We start from the raw sequence: 18927 nt of genomic DNA, 5'->3' as shown, positions 1-18927 counted from the left end.
AACATGCACACAGCACACACACATGCACACAGCAGACAACACACACATGCATATACCACACACTCATGCACACAGCATCACATATATACAGCACACACATGTGCACAAAACACATAGCACTACATACACAAGCATACAGCACACACACATTACACACATGTGCTGCATACACATGCATAGAACACACCACACATTCACACAAATGCACATACACATACTGCATATACCATGCATGCACACATGTGCACATCCATACACACACACACACACACACACACACACACACACACACACACACCCTCTCTCTTGCTCCTCCCAGCCCAGGCTCAGTGGGTTGGCAGCCCTGGACTGTAAAGGATAATTAAACGTGGCCCCTCCAGTGGCTGGCTATAGGGTGACTTCTCCTGGAGCTCTGCCCTTGCAGTAACTTTGGAGGGTTTTCACCAGACCAAGAATGGACGAGTTACGGGTCGGCTAATAAAATGCTGTGGCCAGAGCCCAAAGTTCTGTCCTCATTGTTTCCTGATTTTATTGGTGATCTTGCTCAGCAGCCTTGCCTGGTGCCCCTTCCCTGAGTCACCTGCTGTGGCTGTGCCAAGCATCTGGGGCAGACGTACTGCAGGGCCTCACAGGCTCCTGCTCTGCATAAGCGCCTGCAGCTGCTGCCCCTGCTGTCCTTCCTTCCTCCCTGAGGACCCGCACCAGGTGGGCACCCACAGGCCCTGCTGCCTCCAGACCTCCTCCACATGCCCCTGGCCCCACAGTCCCAGCAGGTGCTATCTGCTGTGAAGGGGCTCCTCGCCCTCCTGGGAAAGGTGCCCCATTCACCCTGCCAGGACCCCTGCCATCGCTGTCACTTCTCACACATTCTCCTATCTCCCATCATCCAGTCCTGTGGCTTCTCCCCCAGAAACAGCCCTCAGGTCTGCCCCATTCCCTGCCCCCTGCCTGGGTCTGTACTCATCAGCTCTCCCCTGCCTGCCACCTCCTCGTGGGCCTGCTGCCTGTCCCTCATGGCCATGCCCTGTGGACAAGGACTCCAGCCCCACTAATCTAGTGCTGAGTTGGTGGGGCACACTCAGGTCTCCCAGAGTCACACGTGTGCAGGATGTGCCATCCAGGCCAGGGGCAGCTACGCAGGGGCTGAAGGTGCTGGAAAAGGCCTCGTGGGTGTCAGGACCCCTACATCTGGGGACAGCACCACCCCCTTCTGCTGGGGGTGCTGCTGGCAGAGCTGCGGCCACACTTGCCCCTGTGTCGACACCCAGAGGACAGATCCAGCTCCTTGCCTGCCTGGACACCCTGCCTGGCCCTGTTCCCTTCCACCTTGGCTCCAGCCACTCTCCAGCCTCTTTTTTCCAAAAATGATGCAAAGTCCATGCCAGCCACAGGGCCTCGCCCTTGCTGTTCCCTCTGCCCAGGGTGCTTTTCCCAGACCCTGTGTGGCCAGTTCCCCATCTGCTATGCCTGGAGAGGCCCTGCCTGGGCCCTCCCTTCTAAAGCAGCCCCGCCGCACTCAACCACCTCCCCGATATGGCTTCCTTCATGGCACTCGGCGCTCTCCGAAACGATTGTTTTCACTCTTTTGTTTGTATGGTTAGTTTTCAGCCTCCCTTCTCTAAACTGTGAGTTCCAGGGGGCAGGAACCCCACGTCGGGCTCTCTGCTATATTCCCAGCACCCAGCATGGTGCCCGGCACACATAGGCCCTGGGTGAGTGTCCACCCGATAGATGTCTCAGGGCAGCTGTGGGGTGAGGGGAGACTGAGCTGACGGCCCTAGGGATGGCTCACCCTCTGTCCCAATGCCCTCACTCAGGGATTAGCCCCGGGACATGTTCTGGAGTGAGAAGTTGGGTGGGCAGGGTAGGGGCTGGGCAGGAGAGGTTCCTTGCTAGAGGGCACTCCTGGGTGGGCTATGAGGGGGCGGGGGCAGATGCCTCCCAGGGCCCAGTGGTGGCACCTGCAGCCAGGGTCCCACAAAGCTGGGGGCTCAGGGCAGAACTCCACGCTGGCCGCGAGGCTCAAAAACCCTCCTGGTGTTGCATGAGCTGCGACTGCAGCTCATGCTTCTTCCTCAGCACAGGCCCAACTCTCGGCAGTGATGGGTCTGGCAGGGAGAGGACACAGGAGATCTCAGGGGACACGGTCTTCTCCCTTGTCCCAGAGCATAGCTCTGCCACCCTCACCCCTGTGGGACACGGAGCTAGTCCACAGCCACGTTCCAGCTGCTCTGGCCTCATCCAAGCATCCCCTACCCTGCTCCCAGCAGGGCAATCATGCTTCAGTGGCCCCAGCCACTTGCTGGAGAAAATGCTTTATCAGGGGACAGCAAGCCTTTGCTGACAGAGCAAGGGTGAGCTGGGGAAAGACTGGCCTCACCCCCCTGAGCTGCACTTGGTTAGGAGGGCCGCTCAGTGCTGCCCAGACCCCAGAACGACACAGCTGAGTGCGTCAGCTCTTCCAAGGTCCCTCTTGCAGCCTCTCCTCCTAGACTCCTGGCTTCCTCCAGGCGACACCCTGGGACTAGACCTGAGGCTTAGGGGCATAGGGTGATAATCGGAGAAGATGCAGGGAGTGGCCCAGTGCCTGCACCCTGAGGTGCATCTGTCTATCTGCTGGGAACACACTGCTCACCCCTGACCAAGTGCCTGCCTCTGTTCCCCCTCCCTTTCCCCACACCTGACCCTTGGTGTCAGACATCACCTCACCCTCCCTAGGGCCAGCCTCTGGCCCTGGCCCCGGCCCCAGCCCTGCTGCCTCCCTGCCTAGCTACCTGGCCCACATTCATTCTAATACATCTGTATGCCCTAGGCAGATGCCCACTCGCTCCAGGACTCAGTTTCCCTAACTGTTCAAGAAATGGGCTGGACTGTTGTTTTTAACCTGTCCATTCTTCCAGAAACAGCCTTCAGGGAAGCTTGGAACAGCACCTTGCTCTATCCTCCAAGCTGACACAGGACTAACTCTGCCCTAGCTCTAGCGAGACGACACCCAGGCCTGTTATTCTTGCTCCCTAGGTCTGCGGCAATGGTCTGAGCTCGGCTCCTCGGAGCCTGTGTGCGGCAGCCGCAGGCTGTCCTTGTAACTATCAGGCAGATGTGCCCTCTCTGAGGTGTCAACCCAGGGCCATTCTGCCACAGAAAGACTGGGAGATCGGGGAAGCCAGTTTCTATGCACATAGGTTAAGTAACTGGATCTAGCTATTCCTCTAAGCAGCAAACCTTGGCTTTTTATGATCCACAAACCAGCTTTTTGCTCAAGCTGGTTGGGTTGAGTTTTGGGCCACATCTCATCAGGCAGGTCCTGACTAAGGCAGAGTGAGGTGAAGCCAGCTGGAACTTCTGTGTCTGGTGGGGACTTGGAGAACTTTTCTGGCTAGCTAGAGGATTGTAAATGCACCAATCAGCACTCCGTAAAATGGACCAATCAGCAGGATATGGGTGGGGACAAAAAAGGGAGTAAAAGCTGCCCGCCCACCTATCACCAGCCAGCAGCAGCGACCTGCTCTGGTCTCTTTCCATGCTGTGGAAGCTTTGTTTTTTTGCTCTTCACAAGAAATTGAGCTGCTACTCCCTCTTTGGATCTGTATCAGCCTTTTTTTTTTTTTTTTTTTTTTTTTTGAGTCGGAGTCTCGCTCTGTGGCCCAGGCTGGAGTGCAGTGGCGCGATCTCGGCTCACTGCAAGCTCCGCCTCCGCGGGTTCACGCTGTTCTCCTGCCTCAGCCCCCCGAGTAGCTGGGACCACAGGCGCCCGCCACCATGCCCGGCTAATTTTTTTGTATTTTTAGTATAGACAGGGTTTCACCCTCACACCACCTTTAAGAGCTGTAACACTCACTGCCAAGGCCCGTGGCTTCATTCTTGAAGTCAGCGAGACCAGAAACCCAGGGGAAGGGACAAACTCCGGACACAAGAGGACAGGTGTCCTGACCTCTATGCTGGGACCAACCAGGGAACTTTGACTGACGGCCCAGTTCAAGGAGGCCACTGGATCCTATTAGAGCCCCTCTCCCTTTCTAAAAGTGAAATCATGTATCGCCATCCTCCCAGCACCCCGGTGTCTTCAAAGTGGTGTCCACCCTCCCTGGGGGCCACGGGAGAGCACCGAGAAGTTTGGGGGTGGGGTGCCCTTTCCTCATCCCCTGATGGATGCCCACCCAGGGACGTCCCACTGGGGGACACAGACAACCTAGATGGCCATGGTAGGAGGCCAGTCCAGAGAACCGGGCCGGGCCCAGTCTTGAGGAGAGAGGCCGAACTGGGTTTTGGGGCGCCAGAGGCCCACCAGGTGAGGTGTAGGCTGGGGCAGCTCGGGCGCAGAGTCCGCCAGGGTCCACGCTCGGGAGGGCAGCGTCTGACGGCCTGAGCGGGTGGTCCTGGCCCGGGAGGCCAGCCGCCGCGGAGGCCTGAACGCAGGGCGGGACGCTTGGCTCCGCGGCCTGGGCGCGGAGGGCCCTGGTGTGCAGCGCCGCCCGCCGGCTCCCGCAGCTCCACCCCGCGCCCCGCCCGCTCCGCGCTCCCTGAGTGCCACGAGGGGGCGCAGCGCCGCGTTGCTCTGGGGCCGCTGCCAGGCGCTCGTGCGGGCTGCGCTGGGAGCCGGCGGTCGGGCGGCGGCGGCGGCGGCGGCGGCGGTGGCGGCGGCGGGTGGCGCCCCGAGTCCGCGGCGTCCCGGTCCGCGGCGCCGAGGCTCGCACCGGGCGCTGCCCATGGGCCGGGCCCGGAGTTCCGGCGCGCCGGGAGCCGGTGAGTGGTGCGCGGCCGGGAGACACCTGGCGGTGCGGGCAGGGGCGCGGGCTCGCGGGGGCTGGGGAGGGCTGCCGGCGGGCGCGGGGCGCGGGCCAGGTCGCGGCGTGGGTGCGGGGCAGCGAGCCCGGCGGGGACGGCCGGTGTCCGGGCCGTTGGCGGACACGCGCGGGCCTGACCCAGAGCACAGGTTCGCGCGTGGTGACTGTGCGCGTGGCCGGCCGGCGGGGCCGGGACCGCGGCGCACGTGAGTGTGCGGTCTGCGCGGCGGGGTCGGCGGGTGGCGGGAGGCTGCGCGCGGCGCGGGAGCGTGCGCCGGGGTCAGCAGGGGCGGGGTCCGCGCGGCTGCCGGGACTGGAGGCGCAGGCGTGGCGGGGAGGGGACCCTAAGGGCACACCCCCGGCCACCTGGCGGGAGACCGGGCTCTGCCGCGCGCCCCCAGTCCCTGCTGGGCGCGAGGAACAAGCTTCTTTCAGCCACTCGAGTGGCAGGAAAAGCCAGCCTGGACCAAAGCCTCCACCCGCACCGGACCTCAGTTTCCACGTCTATGAAATGGGGACGGGAAGGCAGACCTGCCAGTGCAGGTGCAGAAGGGAAAGGACCTTGCGCCTGGGGGAAGAGGGTGCTGTCGCCCTTGAGGATGGGATCGGATTTGAGGAAAGGACCAGCGCTACTACTGTCAGAGGCCCTGCGAGAACAGTGGGGTCTGCTGGGAGTCCCGGGTGTGTCCCTCACGCAGTGACAGCGGACGGCATCAAGGGACCACCTGGTCCACTCTTTGTATTTAGATTGGGAAAGCGATGCTTGGGGGGACTTGGGGAAGGGTGCTGCCGACGCCGCCCCATGCTCAGCGTGGGCGTGGGAAACCGTGGGAAAGACAGAGCTGGCAAGTTGGGGTGATAGAGGAGCTCCTCCGGGCCCCTACCTCCTGCCTCCTGGGGCTGTGGGGGAGACAGAAGTTCTGCTGAGCCCCGGGAGCCTGAGAAGAGTCCTGGGAAGCTCTGCCTGCCAGGCAGGTGGAGTAACTGAGGATTAGAGAGGGCCGGGACCATGGAGTGGCAACGCTGGGGTCCCACCTCTGGTAGGACTGGCTTCAACAGCCATAGTGCAGCCACTGTGCCAGGCGACCGGTGGAGGGGGACTAGGGTTGTGCACTCACTGGCCACATTCATTGAGCGCCTACTGTGTGCCGCCTGCTGCCTGCCCCTGTAAGTGCTCACCAGCTGGTGTGGGAGGGGACACCAGACAAGGAATCAGAGGGAAAAGCAAGGACATGGCCAAGAATGCGTGCTGGGAAGAACATGCAGTAGGGTGACTGGGGCAGAGGGAGACCAGGGCGCGGCGGAGCCTGCGTCTGGTCAGGGAGGCTGTCCTGGGCGGGGAGCCCTGCCTGTGCTGTGATGGACGGGTAGCCTGGGGGAACAGCGCGGGTGAGATCCCTGAGGGCAGGAGGGGGCGGAGCTGGAGCCGAGACAGTACAGGGTCTGGATGTCCTGGGCAGCCCCCAGGGCGTTTGGAGGTTGGGAGTTGAAAGGCTGCCCCTGGCGGCGGGTGGGCGCACTGCCAGGGCAGGAGAGGGGGGGCAGGCGAGAGACGGACAGACGGACAGGCGAGAGAGGGACAGACAGGCTGCGGAGCCCGGGCGGACAGACAGGCTGCGGAGCCCGGGCGGGACTGGCGAGGAGGAGCCCGCAGGCCGCCAGATGTGGGGCCCTGCCCGGGAACTGGCCCTTTTCAGGCCGGGGTCTGCACCCTCCTGCCATGTCCCCGCCAGCCTCTGAGGTGGTTCCAGCTCTCACTTGTACCTGGACCCACATCCAGAGTCAGGCATTTCTCCAAGGGGCCTTGGTTCCTTGTGTGGGACCCGGGCTTAGCGTGGGGCGTGCACTCGCTGCCTCTAGGCCTTGTCAGTGGACCAAGCCAAGGCACCTTTCTTTTTTACTAAAAATTAGTATTTCCATTCCCTTTCTCCTGCAGTGAGAACCTTGTTCCCCCAAACGTGAATATATTTAATCATTTACTTAGCTCTGCAATGCACCCCGAAATAGTTTCAGAATTACTGCATCCGCACCGAAGCCAGCCAACACCTACTAGGTCAGCATCGGGATTTCCACGGGTGTGCAGGCGGAGTGCTGTGTGATGATGTTATCAATCGGACACACTGTTAGCTTCGTGTGTTTCTACTTGCATTCAATTTGGAGCTTTTTTTCCTTTAGACTTTAGGATGTAATTTTATTTTTTGAATATGTAAAACACATGGTTGAAAGGTCAAAACTATTAAAAAGCTATCCTTAAAGGTCTCAATCCCACTCCTGCATCTTCTTCCTTGTTCCCACACCACTGGTAGCCATTTAAAATATTTTCTGGTTTATCCTTCCTGTGTCTCTTTCTGCAAAACAAGTCATTTAAGCATTATCACAAAAGTTAGCCGTACAGCTCCTTGTTTTTCTTCAGTTAGAAGTATGTCCTGAAAGTAACTTCTTACCAGTTCGTGGAGACCTGTCTCATTCTTTTTTACACTCACATAGTATTTCGTTCTGTGGCTGTACTATTATTGCTTGTTCAAATTATGTCCTGTGGATGAACAATTTTGGTTTTTTTCCAAGCCTTTTAAAATTTAACATAATGGAGTAATGGATAACCTTGCAACTATATTGTTAGTATTTGCAAAGGTGTATATTTAGAACACACTTCGAGAAGTAGGAGTGAATGTGGATTTATTTTGTTAGCTAGCCCCAAATTCCCTGTCAAGAGGTAGCACCATTTTGCATTCCCACCACCAATGTATCACAGTGTCTTCTGTTTCCCCACAGCCTCGCTGGTTTGAGAGCTGAGAAACAGTATTTCAGTGTATTTTAAATTTATATTTCTATTATTATAAATGAAATTGGACATCTTTTCACATAGATTTGGAATCATAGTTAGACTTTTCTAACTATGAAAAGCCCAATTATAAAGCAATCATCTGTGTTTTCTAATATTTGTTTAGTTTTGTACTTAGTCTGTGGATCCAATTTAATCTTTTTCTAAATGTCTAGCACTCTATCCCAAAGCCATTTATTTAAAAGGTCATCTTTCCTCCAGTGATCTGAAATGCACCTTCATCATACACTAAAAATCCAAGCCCTGGGCCTGTTTCTGGGCTTTCTAGTTTGTTTCACAGGTCTGTCTATTCCATCTGTTCACATACTGGTAAAAGAGAGAAAGAGAGAGAGAGAAAAAAATATATATGTAAAGGCAAGGAGGGCCTGGCACAGTGGCTCACGCCTGTAATCCCAGCACTTTGGAAGGCTGAGGTGGGCGGATCACTTGAGGTCAGGAGTTTGAAACCAGCCTGGCCAACATGGTGAAACCCTGTCTCTACCAAAAAATATTAAAAATTAGCTGGGTATGGTGGCATATGCCTGTAATCCCAGCTACTTGGGAGGCTGAGGCATGAGAATCGCTTGAACCCGGGAGGCAGATTTTGCAGTGAGCTGAGCTGAGATCGTACCCCTGCACTCCAGCCTGAGCAACAGAGTGAGACTCTGTCTCAAAATAATAATAATAATAATAATAAATATAATAATAATAATGGCAAAGAGGACTTTATTGAAGACCATTGCAGTAGAGGAGAGAGATTGGGCTGAACTCTCCTTGTTGTGTTTTAATATGTGGTGGGCAAGTTCCTTCCACCGCTTTTTACTGCAAGGATTTCCTGGCTGTTGCAGCATGTTTCTGGTATTTGGGCGGGGAAGGAGAGCGTATTAAGTTTGTATTAGGCTTGTATATTAACTTTAGGATAATTGGCATCTTTATGAAGTTGAGTTATCTTATCTAAAACCGAGAGATGTCTTTCTGTTTGTCAAGACTACTTCTAGGAGTGTTTTGAAGTTTTCCTCATACATGTTTTTCATATTTCTTATGAAGTTTATTCATGAGTATTTTTATCTTGTGTGTTGCCACTATAAATGTTTTTTCTTCAATTATATCTTTGAATTGGCTACTGTTTTGTGTATGTTATTTTATATCTTTCCGTCTTACCTGAATTTTTATTGTTAGTTTTGTTGTTAGTTTTTATTTTTATTTTTATTTTATTTATTTATTTCTTTTTTTGAGATGGAGTCTCGCTCTGTCACCCAGACTGGAGTGCAGTAGCATGATCTCTGCTCACCACAACCTCCACCTTCCAGGTTCAAGTGATTCTCGTGCCTTAGCTTCCCAAGTAGCTAAGATTACAGGTGCCCGCCACCACATCAGGCTAATTTTTGTATTTTTAGTAGAGACGGAGTTTCGCCATCTTGGCCAGGCTGGTCTCGAACTCCTGACTTCAGATGATCTGCCTTCTTGGCCTCCCAAAGTGCTGGGATTACAGGCATGAGCCACCATGGCCGGCCTGTTGTTAGTCATATCTTTGATTCTGTTAGTCATTCTGTCATCTACAAATTCAAATAGCTTTACTGCTTCTCTACTGATTTTTATGCTTTCTTTTATCTAATTAAATTGGCTGAATACCTCCAATTCAGTATTAAATAATGGATGTGGTGGGCCTCCTTACCTCGTTCCTGACCTTAGTAAAAAGGCCTCTAATACTTCCCCTATGAAGAAAGATGCTGACTTTAGGATGGGAAGAGATAGACAGATAGATGATAGATAGATGATAGATAGATAGATAGATAGATAGATAGATAGATAGATAGATAGATAGATAAATAGATAGATACATAGATAGATACATAGATAGATAGATAGATAGATAGATAGGGGAATATCCATTGACTCCTATTTTATTGGTGGTTTTAAAAATCAGGATTGGTGTTGACCTTTGTTAGAGCCATGTATGGAGATAATGATCTGATATTTCTCCTTATTACTGTTAACATAATGAGTCATGTGATGGATTTCCCAATATCAGGTCTGGGACTAGGCTGAAGTAAACAGACACAAAACGTATGAATATTAACACTAGGCCATCTTTGCATTTCTGAAATAAGTCCCACTTGGACATGATGTAGAAAATAGTTTGGCAGTTTCTTTAAAACTTAAACATAAAAATTTAAAAATAAAAACTCCCAGGAATCTAAGAGAAATGAAAACAATGAAATGTCCACACAAAGGCTTGTACACAAATGCTCATAACTGCATTGCTTATAATGGCCAGAAAAGTAGAGACAACACAGTTGTTCATCAACTGGTGAATAAATAAACAAGATATATGTCCATACAATGGAATATAGTTTAGCAATTACAGTTGGCCCTTGAACAATGAGAAGGTTAGGTATGCTGACCCCCACACAGTCAAAAAGCTACATATAACTTTTGCCTTCCCCCAAATTTCACTTTGTTGTTGTTGTTTGTTTGTTTGTTTTTTGAGACAGAGTCTCACTCTGTCACCCAGGCTAGAGTGCAGTAGCATGATCTTGGCTCACTCCAACCTCTGCCTCCCGGGTTCAAGCGATTCTCCTGCCTCAACCTCCCAAGTGGCTGGGATTACAGGCATGCACCACCATGCCCGGTTAAGTTATATTTTTGGTAGAGATGGAGTTTCACCATGTTGGCCAGGCTGGTCTCGAACTCTGGCCTCAAGTGATCCTCCCACCTTGGCTTCGCAAAGCGCTGGGATTACAGGCGTGAGCCACCGCGCTTAGCCTGTAGTATGTTTTGATATCATCGTATTAGTTATCTATTGCTGTGTAATAAGTTATCATTGACCTAGTGGCTTAAAGCAACACATGGCTTATTAGCTCATCATTTCTGTGGATCACGAGCCTGGGCATGGCTTAGCTGAGTGCTGGTGGTGGACGGCATTAGGTTCATATGTAGAGACTCAGCTAGGGAAGGGTTTGCTCCCCCACTCATGTGGTTGTTGGCAGTATTTAGTTCTTTGTAGTTACATTTAGAGCTTAAAATTTTGGCTGGATGTTGGCTAGAGGCCAACCTCAACTTCTAAGGGTCACCCCCAGTTCCTCGGGACCACCCACAGTTCTTTGTCACGTGGGCTTCCCCAGCATGACTGCTCACTCTGTCAAGCCAGCAAAGAGTCCCTAGAGAGTCATCACATAACAAAACATAACATAGTATAACGTGACATACATGATATAACAACGTAACATAATCCCAGTGGTGATATCCTATCATCTTTGCTATAGTCTATTGGTTAGAGGAAAGTCATAAGCCCCACCCAGTCCCAAATGTATGAACACCAAGAGGCAGAGATCATGAGGGTGAACGCCATAGAAACTGCCTGCCACAATGGTGCTGGATTCTGATTACTAGTATTTATTTTTGCCAAAGTTTTCCCAGTCACCCTTTGACTGGACAAAGCTTAGCTTCTGTTGGTTCCTTAAGAAAGACTTGTGAGTACTGTATTTCCTGCTTGCTTTCTTTCTATACTCTTGCTACTTGAAGGATAGATTGGCTGGTTATAAAATCATTGCCTCTTACTTTCTGTCCCTAAATTTTTAAAAATGTTGTTATGGGTTGTGTTGCTTGTACATTGTTGACAAGATGTCTGATATAAACATGCCTTTCTTTCCTTTGTAAGTGACTTGATTCTTTCTCTGGAGCTCCAAAGAATTTTTTTTCTTTATTTTTAAAGTCTAATCATTTTACTAGGCATTCTCTTGGAAATGATCTTAGGTATGTGGGGGACTCTTCGAATATGCAGATTTAAGTCTTCTTTTATTTTTTTATTTTTTTTTTTGAGACGGAGTCTCGCTCTGTCGCCCAGGCTGGAGTGCAGTGGCGCGATCTCGGCTCACTGCAAGCTCCACCTCCCGGGTTCACGCCATTCTCCTGCCTCAGCCTCTCCGAGTAGCTGGGACTACAGGCGCCCGCCACCGCGCCCGGCTAATTTTTTGTATTTTTAGTAGAGACGGGGTTTCACCGTGGTCTCGATCTCCTGACCTCGTGATCCGCCCGCCTCAGCCTCCCAAAGTGCTGGGATTACAAGCGTGAGCCACCGCGCCCGGCCAAGTCTTCTTTTATTTCTAAAACATTTTCTTAGATTATAGTGTTAAATGTTAATTATGTACCATTATTTTACCTTTTTTCTTCAGGGATGCCAATCATATGTTTGTGTTAGATCTGTTTTTCCTCTGTCTTCTAGATCGCTTTCTCTATGAATTTTATTTTTGCTTTATGGTCGTTTTCATTCATTTCCTTAATGAACACTATTAAGCTTTTAGTCAAATCTGTTCTCCCTAAGAGCTTTTCTAATTCAGTCTTCATTTCTGAGGTGATGGTCTTTTCCTCATTTTCTTTCGTGAGTTCAGGCAACTCTAATTTCACATTTACCTTTTTTTGGGGTCCATTTCTGTTGAGTTTTTGAATGTATAATGTAGAGATTTTCTTCATGTGTCTGAATTTTTAGTGTGTCTTCATCTGTTCAGGCTGCTCTAACAAAATATCAGAAACTGGGTTAGTTTACGAACAACGATTTCTCACAGTTCTGGAGGCTGGAGGTACAAGATCAAGGTATGTGGTGAGGGCCGCATCCCAGTTGGTAGATGGCTCCTCTCCTCACGCCCTCACATGGAGGAAGGGGCGAGGGAGCTCTCTGGATCCTCTTTTCTAAGGGCACTAATCTCATTGATGAGGGCTCTGCCCTCGAGACCTAATCACCTCACAAAAGCCCCACTCCAAATGCCATCACACTGGGGACTACGTTTCCATGTATAAATTTGGGGGGACGTAAACTTCCAGACCATAGCATTAGGTAATTCAAGTTGAGGTGTTGCGTGTCGTTTTTCCCTTTGTAAATTGAGGGTTTGTGGGAAGGATTAGTGTCGACTCTTTATACTGGCTTTGTATGGATATTATCTGTTAGCTTAGAAGTGTCTTAATTTGCCTGGACCGGTAGTAACAGATGGCTACAGGCAGGAGCTGGGGGCGTGGGAACTGTAGTAGGTTTCCTAGTGTAAGAGCGCCCTCTCCTGTTGTTGTGGTGAAGTGCACCATTTTCCTTGTGCTTTGGGAGGCGGGAGTGGACTTGTGTTTTCTGAGTTTACAATATTCACTTTGGCTTCCGTAGGTCCTTGAATGTCCAGGCTGGCTACTTCCTGTCTGTTACTAGCAAGCCTCCGAAGGCTGCCTCTACTTCCAGGCCACATGCCTGGCCCCTAGAAGCAGGGCCTTCCTGAGACAGCCACCTCCGGGCCCGAATGCTGTCTCCTTTCAGTTCCCCAGCCGCCAGTGCTCCGACACCCACCTCCAGGCGTGCTCTGTTTCCCCATGTGGGGTGGGACTTTCTTCTTCTTGTTTTTATTTGGAGACAGGGTCTCGCTCTGTCACCCAGGCTGTAGTGCACTGGTGCGATCACAGCTCACTGCAGCCTCCAACTCCTGGGCTCAAGCGATCCTCCCACCTCAGCCTGCAGAGTAGCTGAGACCACAAGCACCTGCCACCACACTTGGCTAAAGGACTTTCTTTTTTTCGTAGTTCTTGGCCCCAGCTCCCCTCTCCTCATTCCCACAGTGCCTCTCCCTGAGCCCTCACGCCACCAATGCCAGCGTGGGCCCTGGAGCCGGTTCTGAAAGTTAGGGTGTTCTTTCCTCGCCCACACCAGTTAGAGGAGTGCACGCCCTGTTTCCTACTCATGCTTGAGGCATGGGCATGGATGGTTTTATTCGCTCTTCTGCTTGGTCCATATTGGCTTTTACCAAGGAGAGGATTGGATTTAGGTGGCCGCCGTTATCTCTGGGGACCTAGAGATGGCTGCAACCTTTTTACTTGAAAAGCTCCATAAACAATGGTGTACTTGGCCGGGCGCGGTGGCTGACGCCTGTAATCCCAGCACTTTGGGAGGCCAAGGCAGGCGGATCACGAGACCAGGAGATCGAGACCATCCTGGCTAACATGGTGAAACCCCGTCTCTACTAAAAATACAAAAAATTAGCCGGGCAAGGTGGCGGGCGCCTGTAGTCCCAGCTACTCGGGAGGCTGAGGCAGGAGAATGGCGTGAACCTGGAAGGCAGAGCTTGCAGTGAGCCGAGATAGTGCCACTGCACTCCAGCCTGGGCGACAGAGCGAGACTCTATCTCAAAAAAAAAAAAAAAAAAAAAAAGAATGTTTTTTTTTTTTTTTTTTTTAGATGGAATCTCGCTCTGTAGCCCAGGCTGGAATGCAGTGGTACAATCTCGGCTCACTGCAACCTCCGCCTCCCAGGTCCCGGTTCAAGCAATTCTCCTGCCTTAGCCTCCTGAGTAGCTGGAATTACAGGCACGTGCCACCATGCTCAATTTTTGTATTTTTAGTAGAGACAGGGTTTCACCATGTTGGGCAGGCTGGTCTTGAACTCCTTACCTTGTGATCCACCCACCTCGACCTCCCAAAGTGCTGAGATTACAGGCGTGAGCCACCACGTCTGGCCCAATTTTTAACACTTTGGAACATTTGCTCATTATTTTTACTAAGCCATTTAAGAGTAAGCTGCAGGAATCAAGACATCAGCATCACCTTAGAACACGGAAATTCTTCTACAAAACCACAATTTGAATGCACATTCAAGAAATTTAATATGAGCCAGGTGAGGTCACTGATACCTGTAGTCCCAGCGCTTTGGGAGGCTGTGGTGGGAGAATCGCTTGAGGTCAGGGGTTCAAGGCCACAGAACAAGATCCCATCCGGGAAAGAAGGAAGGAGGGAGGGAGGGAGGGAGGGAGGGGAGGGGAGAGGAGGGAAGGGGAAGGGAAGGGAGGGAGAGAGGGAGGGAAGGGAGAGGTCACCTTGGTTTATTAATTTTGAATAAGCTAACTGACGCCACTGTTAGCAGTTCAAGGCCTTCCGGTCCCACACCGGCATCCTAATTGGTGCATTTCTGCTTTACGTGCAGTGGATGTCGCTAAGCGTGGGACGGAGTGCAGACTCTTGGAATAGCTAATTAGTGCCCCTGCAGAGGAAATATCTACCCGGGTTATTTGGTCAGGAAGTTGTTTAGTTGTTTGTTTAGTTGTTTAGTGTCCTTTCTGGCCTTATTTTAATATCCAGGATCCGGTCAGTGATGAAGCCTTGGATATTTGCTGTGTCTTTTAGATCCTTTTCATCTACAGCAGTACTTCCACATGTTTTTTGTCATTCCTGTAGAAAGCTTGCATCCATTTTCTCCCATAATCTGGATTTGTTGGACTCTTTCTTAAAAACTCAATGCAGGCTAAGCATTTTGAGTCAGAATTGTTTTAAAATTGCAGAGTGTGATGCTTCTCTAGGAGAAAGGCACCCCTGCCACCTCTCCCGTCCTCTCCACTCCTGGGGGCTGCATGTCTGCCAGCAGGGGGTGGCAGGTGGGGGTTGGGGAGGAGAGATGTGGTCCCTTTGGCTGAGACCACTAGGGGCCTGGGTAGGCTTTGCCAGGATGTGCTGTGGTACTGTTGGGCTCCTGCCTCAGTTTCCCTTCTACCCTCTGGGAGTCCTTCCTGGGGGCTTTCTCCTATTCCTTCACTCCTCCAGCCTCAGGGGCTGGACCTGTGGGCCCAGCTCTGCCTCCCTGGGTTCCTACTCTTGGCAAAGATCCTCGCCAGCCCCATTTCATGCAGGACCCCCTAAAGGATCCCAGAAGCAGCAGAAGGTGCCCTGGTCACGGAGGCCTAGGTTTGAACCCACCTGCTATGGTCTGAGTGTGTCTCCCCACAAATTTCCATGTTGAAACGTAATTGTTGAATGGTATATACTGAAACATAATTGTTGAATGGTATAGATTGAAACGTAATTGTTGAATGGTATATACTGAAACGTAATTGTTGAATGGTATAGATTGAAACGTAATTGCCAGTGTGATCATATTGAGAGGTGGAGCCTTTAATGGGTAGTATCCTAAAAAATGGAATTAGTGCCCCTATAAAAGAAAGAGGTATGAGGGAGCTGTTGTCCTTCCCCCACGTGAAGATGCAGCAAGGAGGTACCCTCTGTGGAGCAGAGAGCAGCTTGCTCTTGGACTTCTCCGCCTCTAGAACTGTGAGGCATACATTTCTACTACTTATAAATTACCCAGACTCAGGGATTTTGTTATAGCAGCAGGAACAGACCAAGACACACTCCTTCCTCTCTGGGAGACTCTTACACTCCTAGGATTGCTCTGGGCCTCAGACACCAGAGGGGGCTCTTAACGCCAGAGCTGGACAAGGCAGGCGTCCAGTATGCCTTCACTTTCTTCCCTTCTTGGGGACCCGACATGTCTCTCGCTTTCAGAAATGATAGCAGGGGTCCTGGTCCTCTTCTGCTGGGCGGCGCTGTCTGGGGCTGGGGCCTGCAGAAGGGTGCGCTTTTGTCCTGCCTGTTTCCAGTTTCCTTAGGGCCTTACTGCCCAGGGTCCTGCCACCAATGGTGCCCCAAACTGCCAAGCCCCATAAGCCTGTCCAGGAAGAGTCCTACAGACTCATCTATGAAAGGCTGATGAATGTGACGGGTCACCTTGGTTTATTAATTTTGAATAAGCTAACTCAGGCACTGCTGTTGCCAGTTCAAGGCCTTCCGGTCCCACACCGGCATCCTAATTGGTGCATTTCTGCTTTACGTGCAGTGGATGTCGCTAAGCGTGGGATGGAGTGCAGACTCTTGGAATAGCTAATTAGTGCCCTCGCAGAGGAAATATCTACCCGGGTCCTTTGGTCAGGAAGTTGTTTAGTTGTTTGTTTTAAAATCCAGACAGTGTTCAAAAGTGCCCATTTGGCTAAATAATACATAGTAAAATGACCACTGCTCTCTGTGACGGTTTAAACACCTGCACAGTGCCATTGGCTGAGTACCTGTGGCCTCAGGTAATTCCCACAGCAGCTGCCATTGATTTACAGAGGGGGAAGCTGAGGCTCAGGGACGCAAGGGGACATCCCAGGGCCACGCGGCCAGTGTGGGCCATGAGCTCAGCTTGCCGTCTGGGGTTTGTGCGGTTGACGGTCTGGGCTATTTTTGAGCGTGGACTGTGTTCACTCTCTGTCTTTGTGGGCCTCTCTCTGCTCACAGCCTCCCATCTGCCCATCACGTGGACCACCCAACAAACACGTGCTGAGCAGCCGTGGGTTTCAGGCCTGAGCTGGGCTCAGCCAGGAGCGCCTCTCTGTTAACCCCCAGGCCTTCTCTGTCCAGCCTGGGTCCACTCTCAGAGGCCGCCACTGCCCCGAGCAGCACCCTGGATCCCGCCATTGCTTCCCTCTGCTGTCCCGGGGTTCGGGCTCCCCTCTGTCCCAGCCATTGTCGAGTGATTCACAGGTGTGTGGCTGCTGGATGAGGGAGGCAAGGCAGAGAGCTCCCGTGTGCTTGATGCACCCCTGCTTCGCTCCCGCGTGCTTGATGCACCCCTGCTTCGCTCCCGTGTGCTTGATGCACCCCTGCTTCCTGACGCCAAATCTCAGTCCCCAGAGGGGACTCTCCAGGAACGGGATCGTGCTGCAGGGGGACAAGGAGGCTCATCAGAGGCAGGCTGGCCACAGGCACCCAGCAGTGAGAGCAGCCCTGCCCTGCGCTGAGGTCTGAGGGGAGCCTCACCGACGCCAGCCTCGGGCAGCACACCCAGCTCCACATTTCGGGGTGAAGTCGGGTCCTGGGAGCCCTCAGGCTCTTTGGATATTGTTACCCTGGTGTTACTCAGAAACGCTAGAGCTAGGTCGTGCTTTGAAATACAGAATTTTTATTGAGTGCTTCCTATCAAGCACAGTGTGCCAAGTTCTCCTTAAACTTTATCTTGTGAGAATAGAGATTGATAAACAGAGAAATACCTGTTTTAAAAGATGAATCAAGTTGATTGCCCGCCAGCTTGACCAACCAAGGCAAAAAAAGAGGAAGCACAAATGATCAACACCAGGAGGGAGAAAGGGCCGTCGCTGCAGATTCTCCCCCGGTGGCGAGGATGGCAAGGGATTCTTATGAAGAACCTCGTACCAATACATTTGATATACTTCAGAGAAAATGAACAAACACCCCAAAAGACATAACTTACCAAGACTGACATAAGAAGAAATACAAAACCTGAACAATACTTTCTTTTTCTTTTTTCTTTTTTTTTCCTGAGACAGAGTCTCTCTGTTGCCCAGGCTGGAGTGCAACGGTGTGATCTCACTGCAACCTCCTCCTCCCGGGTTCAAGCAATTCTCCTGCCTCAGCCTCCTGAGTAGCTGGGATTACAGTCTTCTGCTACCACACCTGGCTAATTTTTTATATTTTTGGTAGAGATGGGGTGTCACCATGTTGGCCAGGCTGGTCTTGAACTCATGACCTCAAGTGATCCACCTGCCTTGGCCTCCCAAAGTGCTGGGATTACAGGTGTGAGCCACTGTGCCCGGCCCTGAACAATACTATTTCTGTTAAATAAGTTGAATTTATCATTAATAGGCTTCCCAAACAGAACATACCAGGCCGAGGGAGCATCCCTAGTGGGTTCTATTGAATAGTTAAGGAAGAAATGTTTTTAAATGAATTTTTAAAAGCTCTACACGACAAAAAAATGGTAAATATGCAAAGTGATAGGTCAATGTAGCTTGACTTAGCCATTGCACAATGTCTGCATACATCAAAACATCACATTGTACACCATAGATACAATTTTTATTTGTCAATCCTACCTTAATAATAAATAAGTGTTTTTAATAATATTCCAGATAGTGGGGACCTGGACGGGGAGGATCTGTGGGCAGGGAGGATGCATGGGTGATTGTGACATGCCACTGCCTCACCGGGCGGCCGGCCTGCAGGTATCTGTTTGTTGTGCTTTTTGACACGTGTGTACGCTACAGGTAAGCTTTTCATGTAGCAAATGTTACATAGCACAGTCATTTTCACAGTCATGTTGTAAGGAGTTCCCGTGTCGTCTTCTCACGCACCTCCTGTTGGTCTGTACTCTGCAGACGCCCTTCTCAGTTTGGAGACCACTAAGTTAGTCAGGCCCCTGGGCCTCAGGACACCTCCCTGCAGGGTCCCTCAAGGTGTCCCTGAGCTCATGTCTGTGTGAGGGCTGCGGTGGGAGTCAGCTCCAGGGACGCTGGCGGGAGGGCGCGATGCCCCAGCTGCTCTCCAAGGTCAGACAGGAGTCAGACCACGTGTGTGTTTGGAGAAGGAGAGGAGGGAGGAGCCAAGGTCAAGGCCCCAGCTTGAGAGGCCCTGCGACTCCAGGCTGTTCTCTGCAGCAGGCACTGGGCCCTGCCCTGGTCACCATCCTGCAGGCAGAGGGGAAGCATGGCTCGGTACAGGAGGGTGCTGGGCCTTCCTCACCAGCCATTT

The 18927-nt window shown here is 51.7% G+C and overlaps 1 protein-coding gene across 3 annotated transcripts in view; it reads left to right on the top strand.

Annotated features, from left to right (window-relative positions):
- Window positions 1-4547: 4547 nt before the first annotated feature.
- Window positions 4548-18927, top strand: part of RASGEF1C (RasGEF domain family member 1C) — a 108767-nt gene continuing 94387 nt past the window's right edge. Inside the window, exon 1 of one of the 3 annotated variants that reach the window (XM_032158901.2) lies at window positions 4548-4743. Coding sequence is in view for 2 of the 3 variants with exons in the window: in XM_058440232.1 (XP_058296215.1) it covers window positions 14240-14248 (9 nt within the window). In the remaining variant the exon portion in view is untranslated. Of the gene's footprint in view, window positions 4744-14141; window positions 14249-18927 lie in introns of those variants that run through there. The other 2 variants (XM_058440232.1, XM_032158900.2) reach the window with 2 other exon arrangements.

The sequence above is a fragment of the Hylobates moloch genome, unplaced genomic scaffold (assembly GCF_009828535.3).
Source record: "Hylobates moloch isolate HMO894 unplaced genomic scaffold, HMol_V3 SCAFFOLD_6, whole genome shotgun sequence".
Classification (NCBI taxonomy): Eukaryota; Metazoa; Chordata; class Mammalia; order Primates; family Hylobatidae; genus Hylobates; species Hylobates moloch.
The sequence above is the reverse complement of the archived record's forward strand: the minus strand, read 5'-3'. Positions and strand labels throughout refer to the sequence as shown.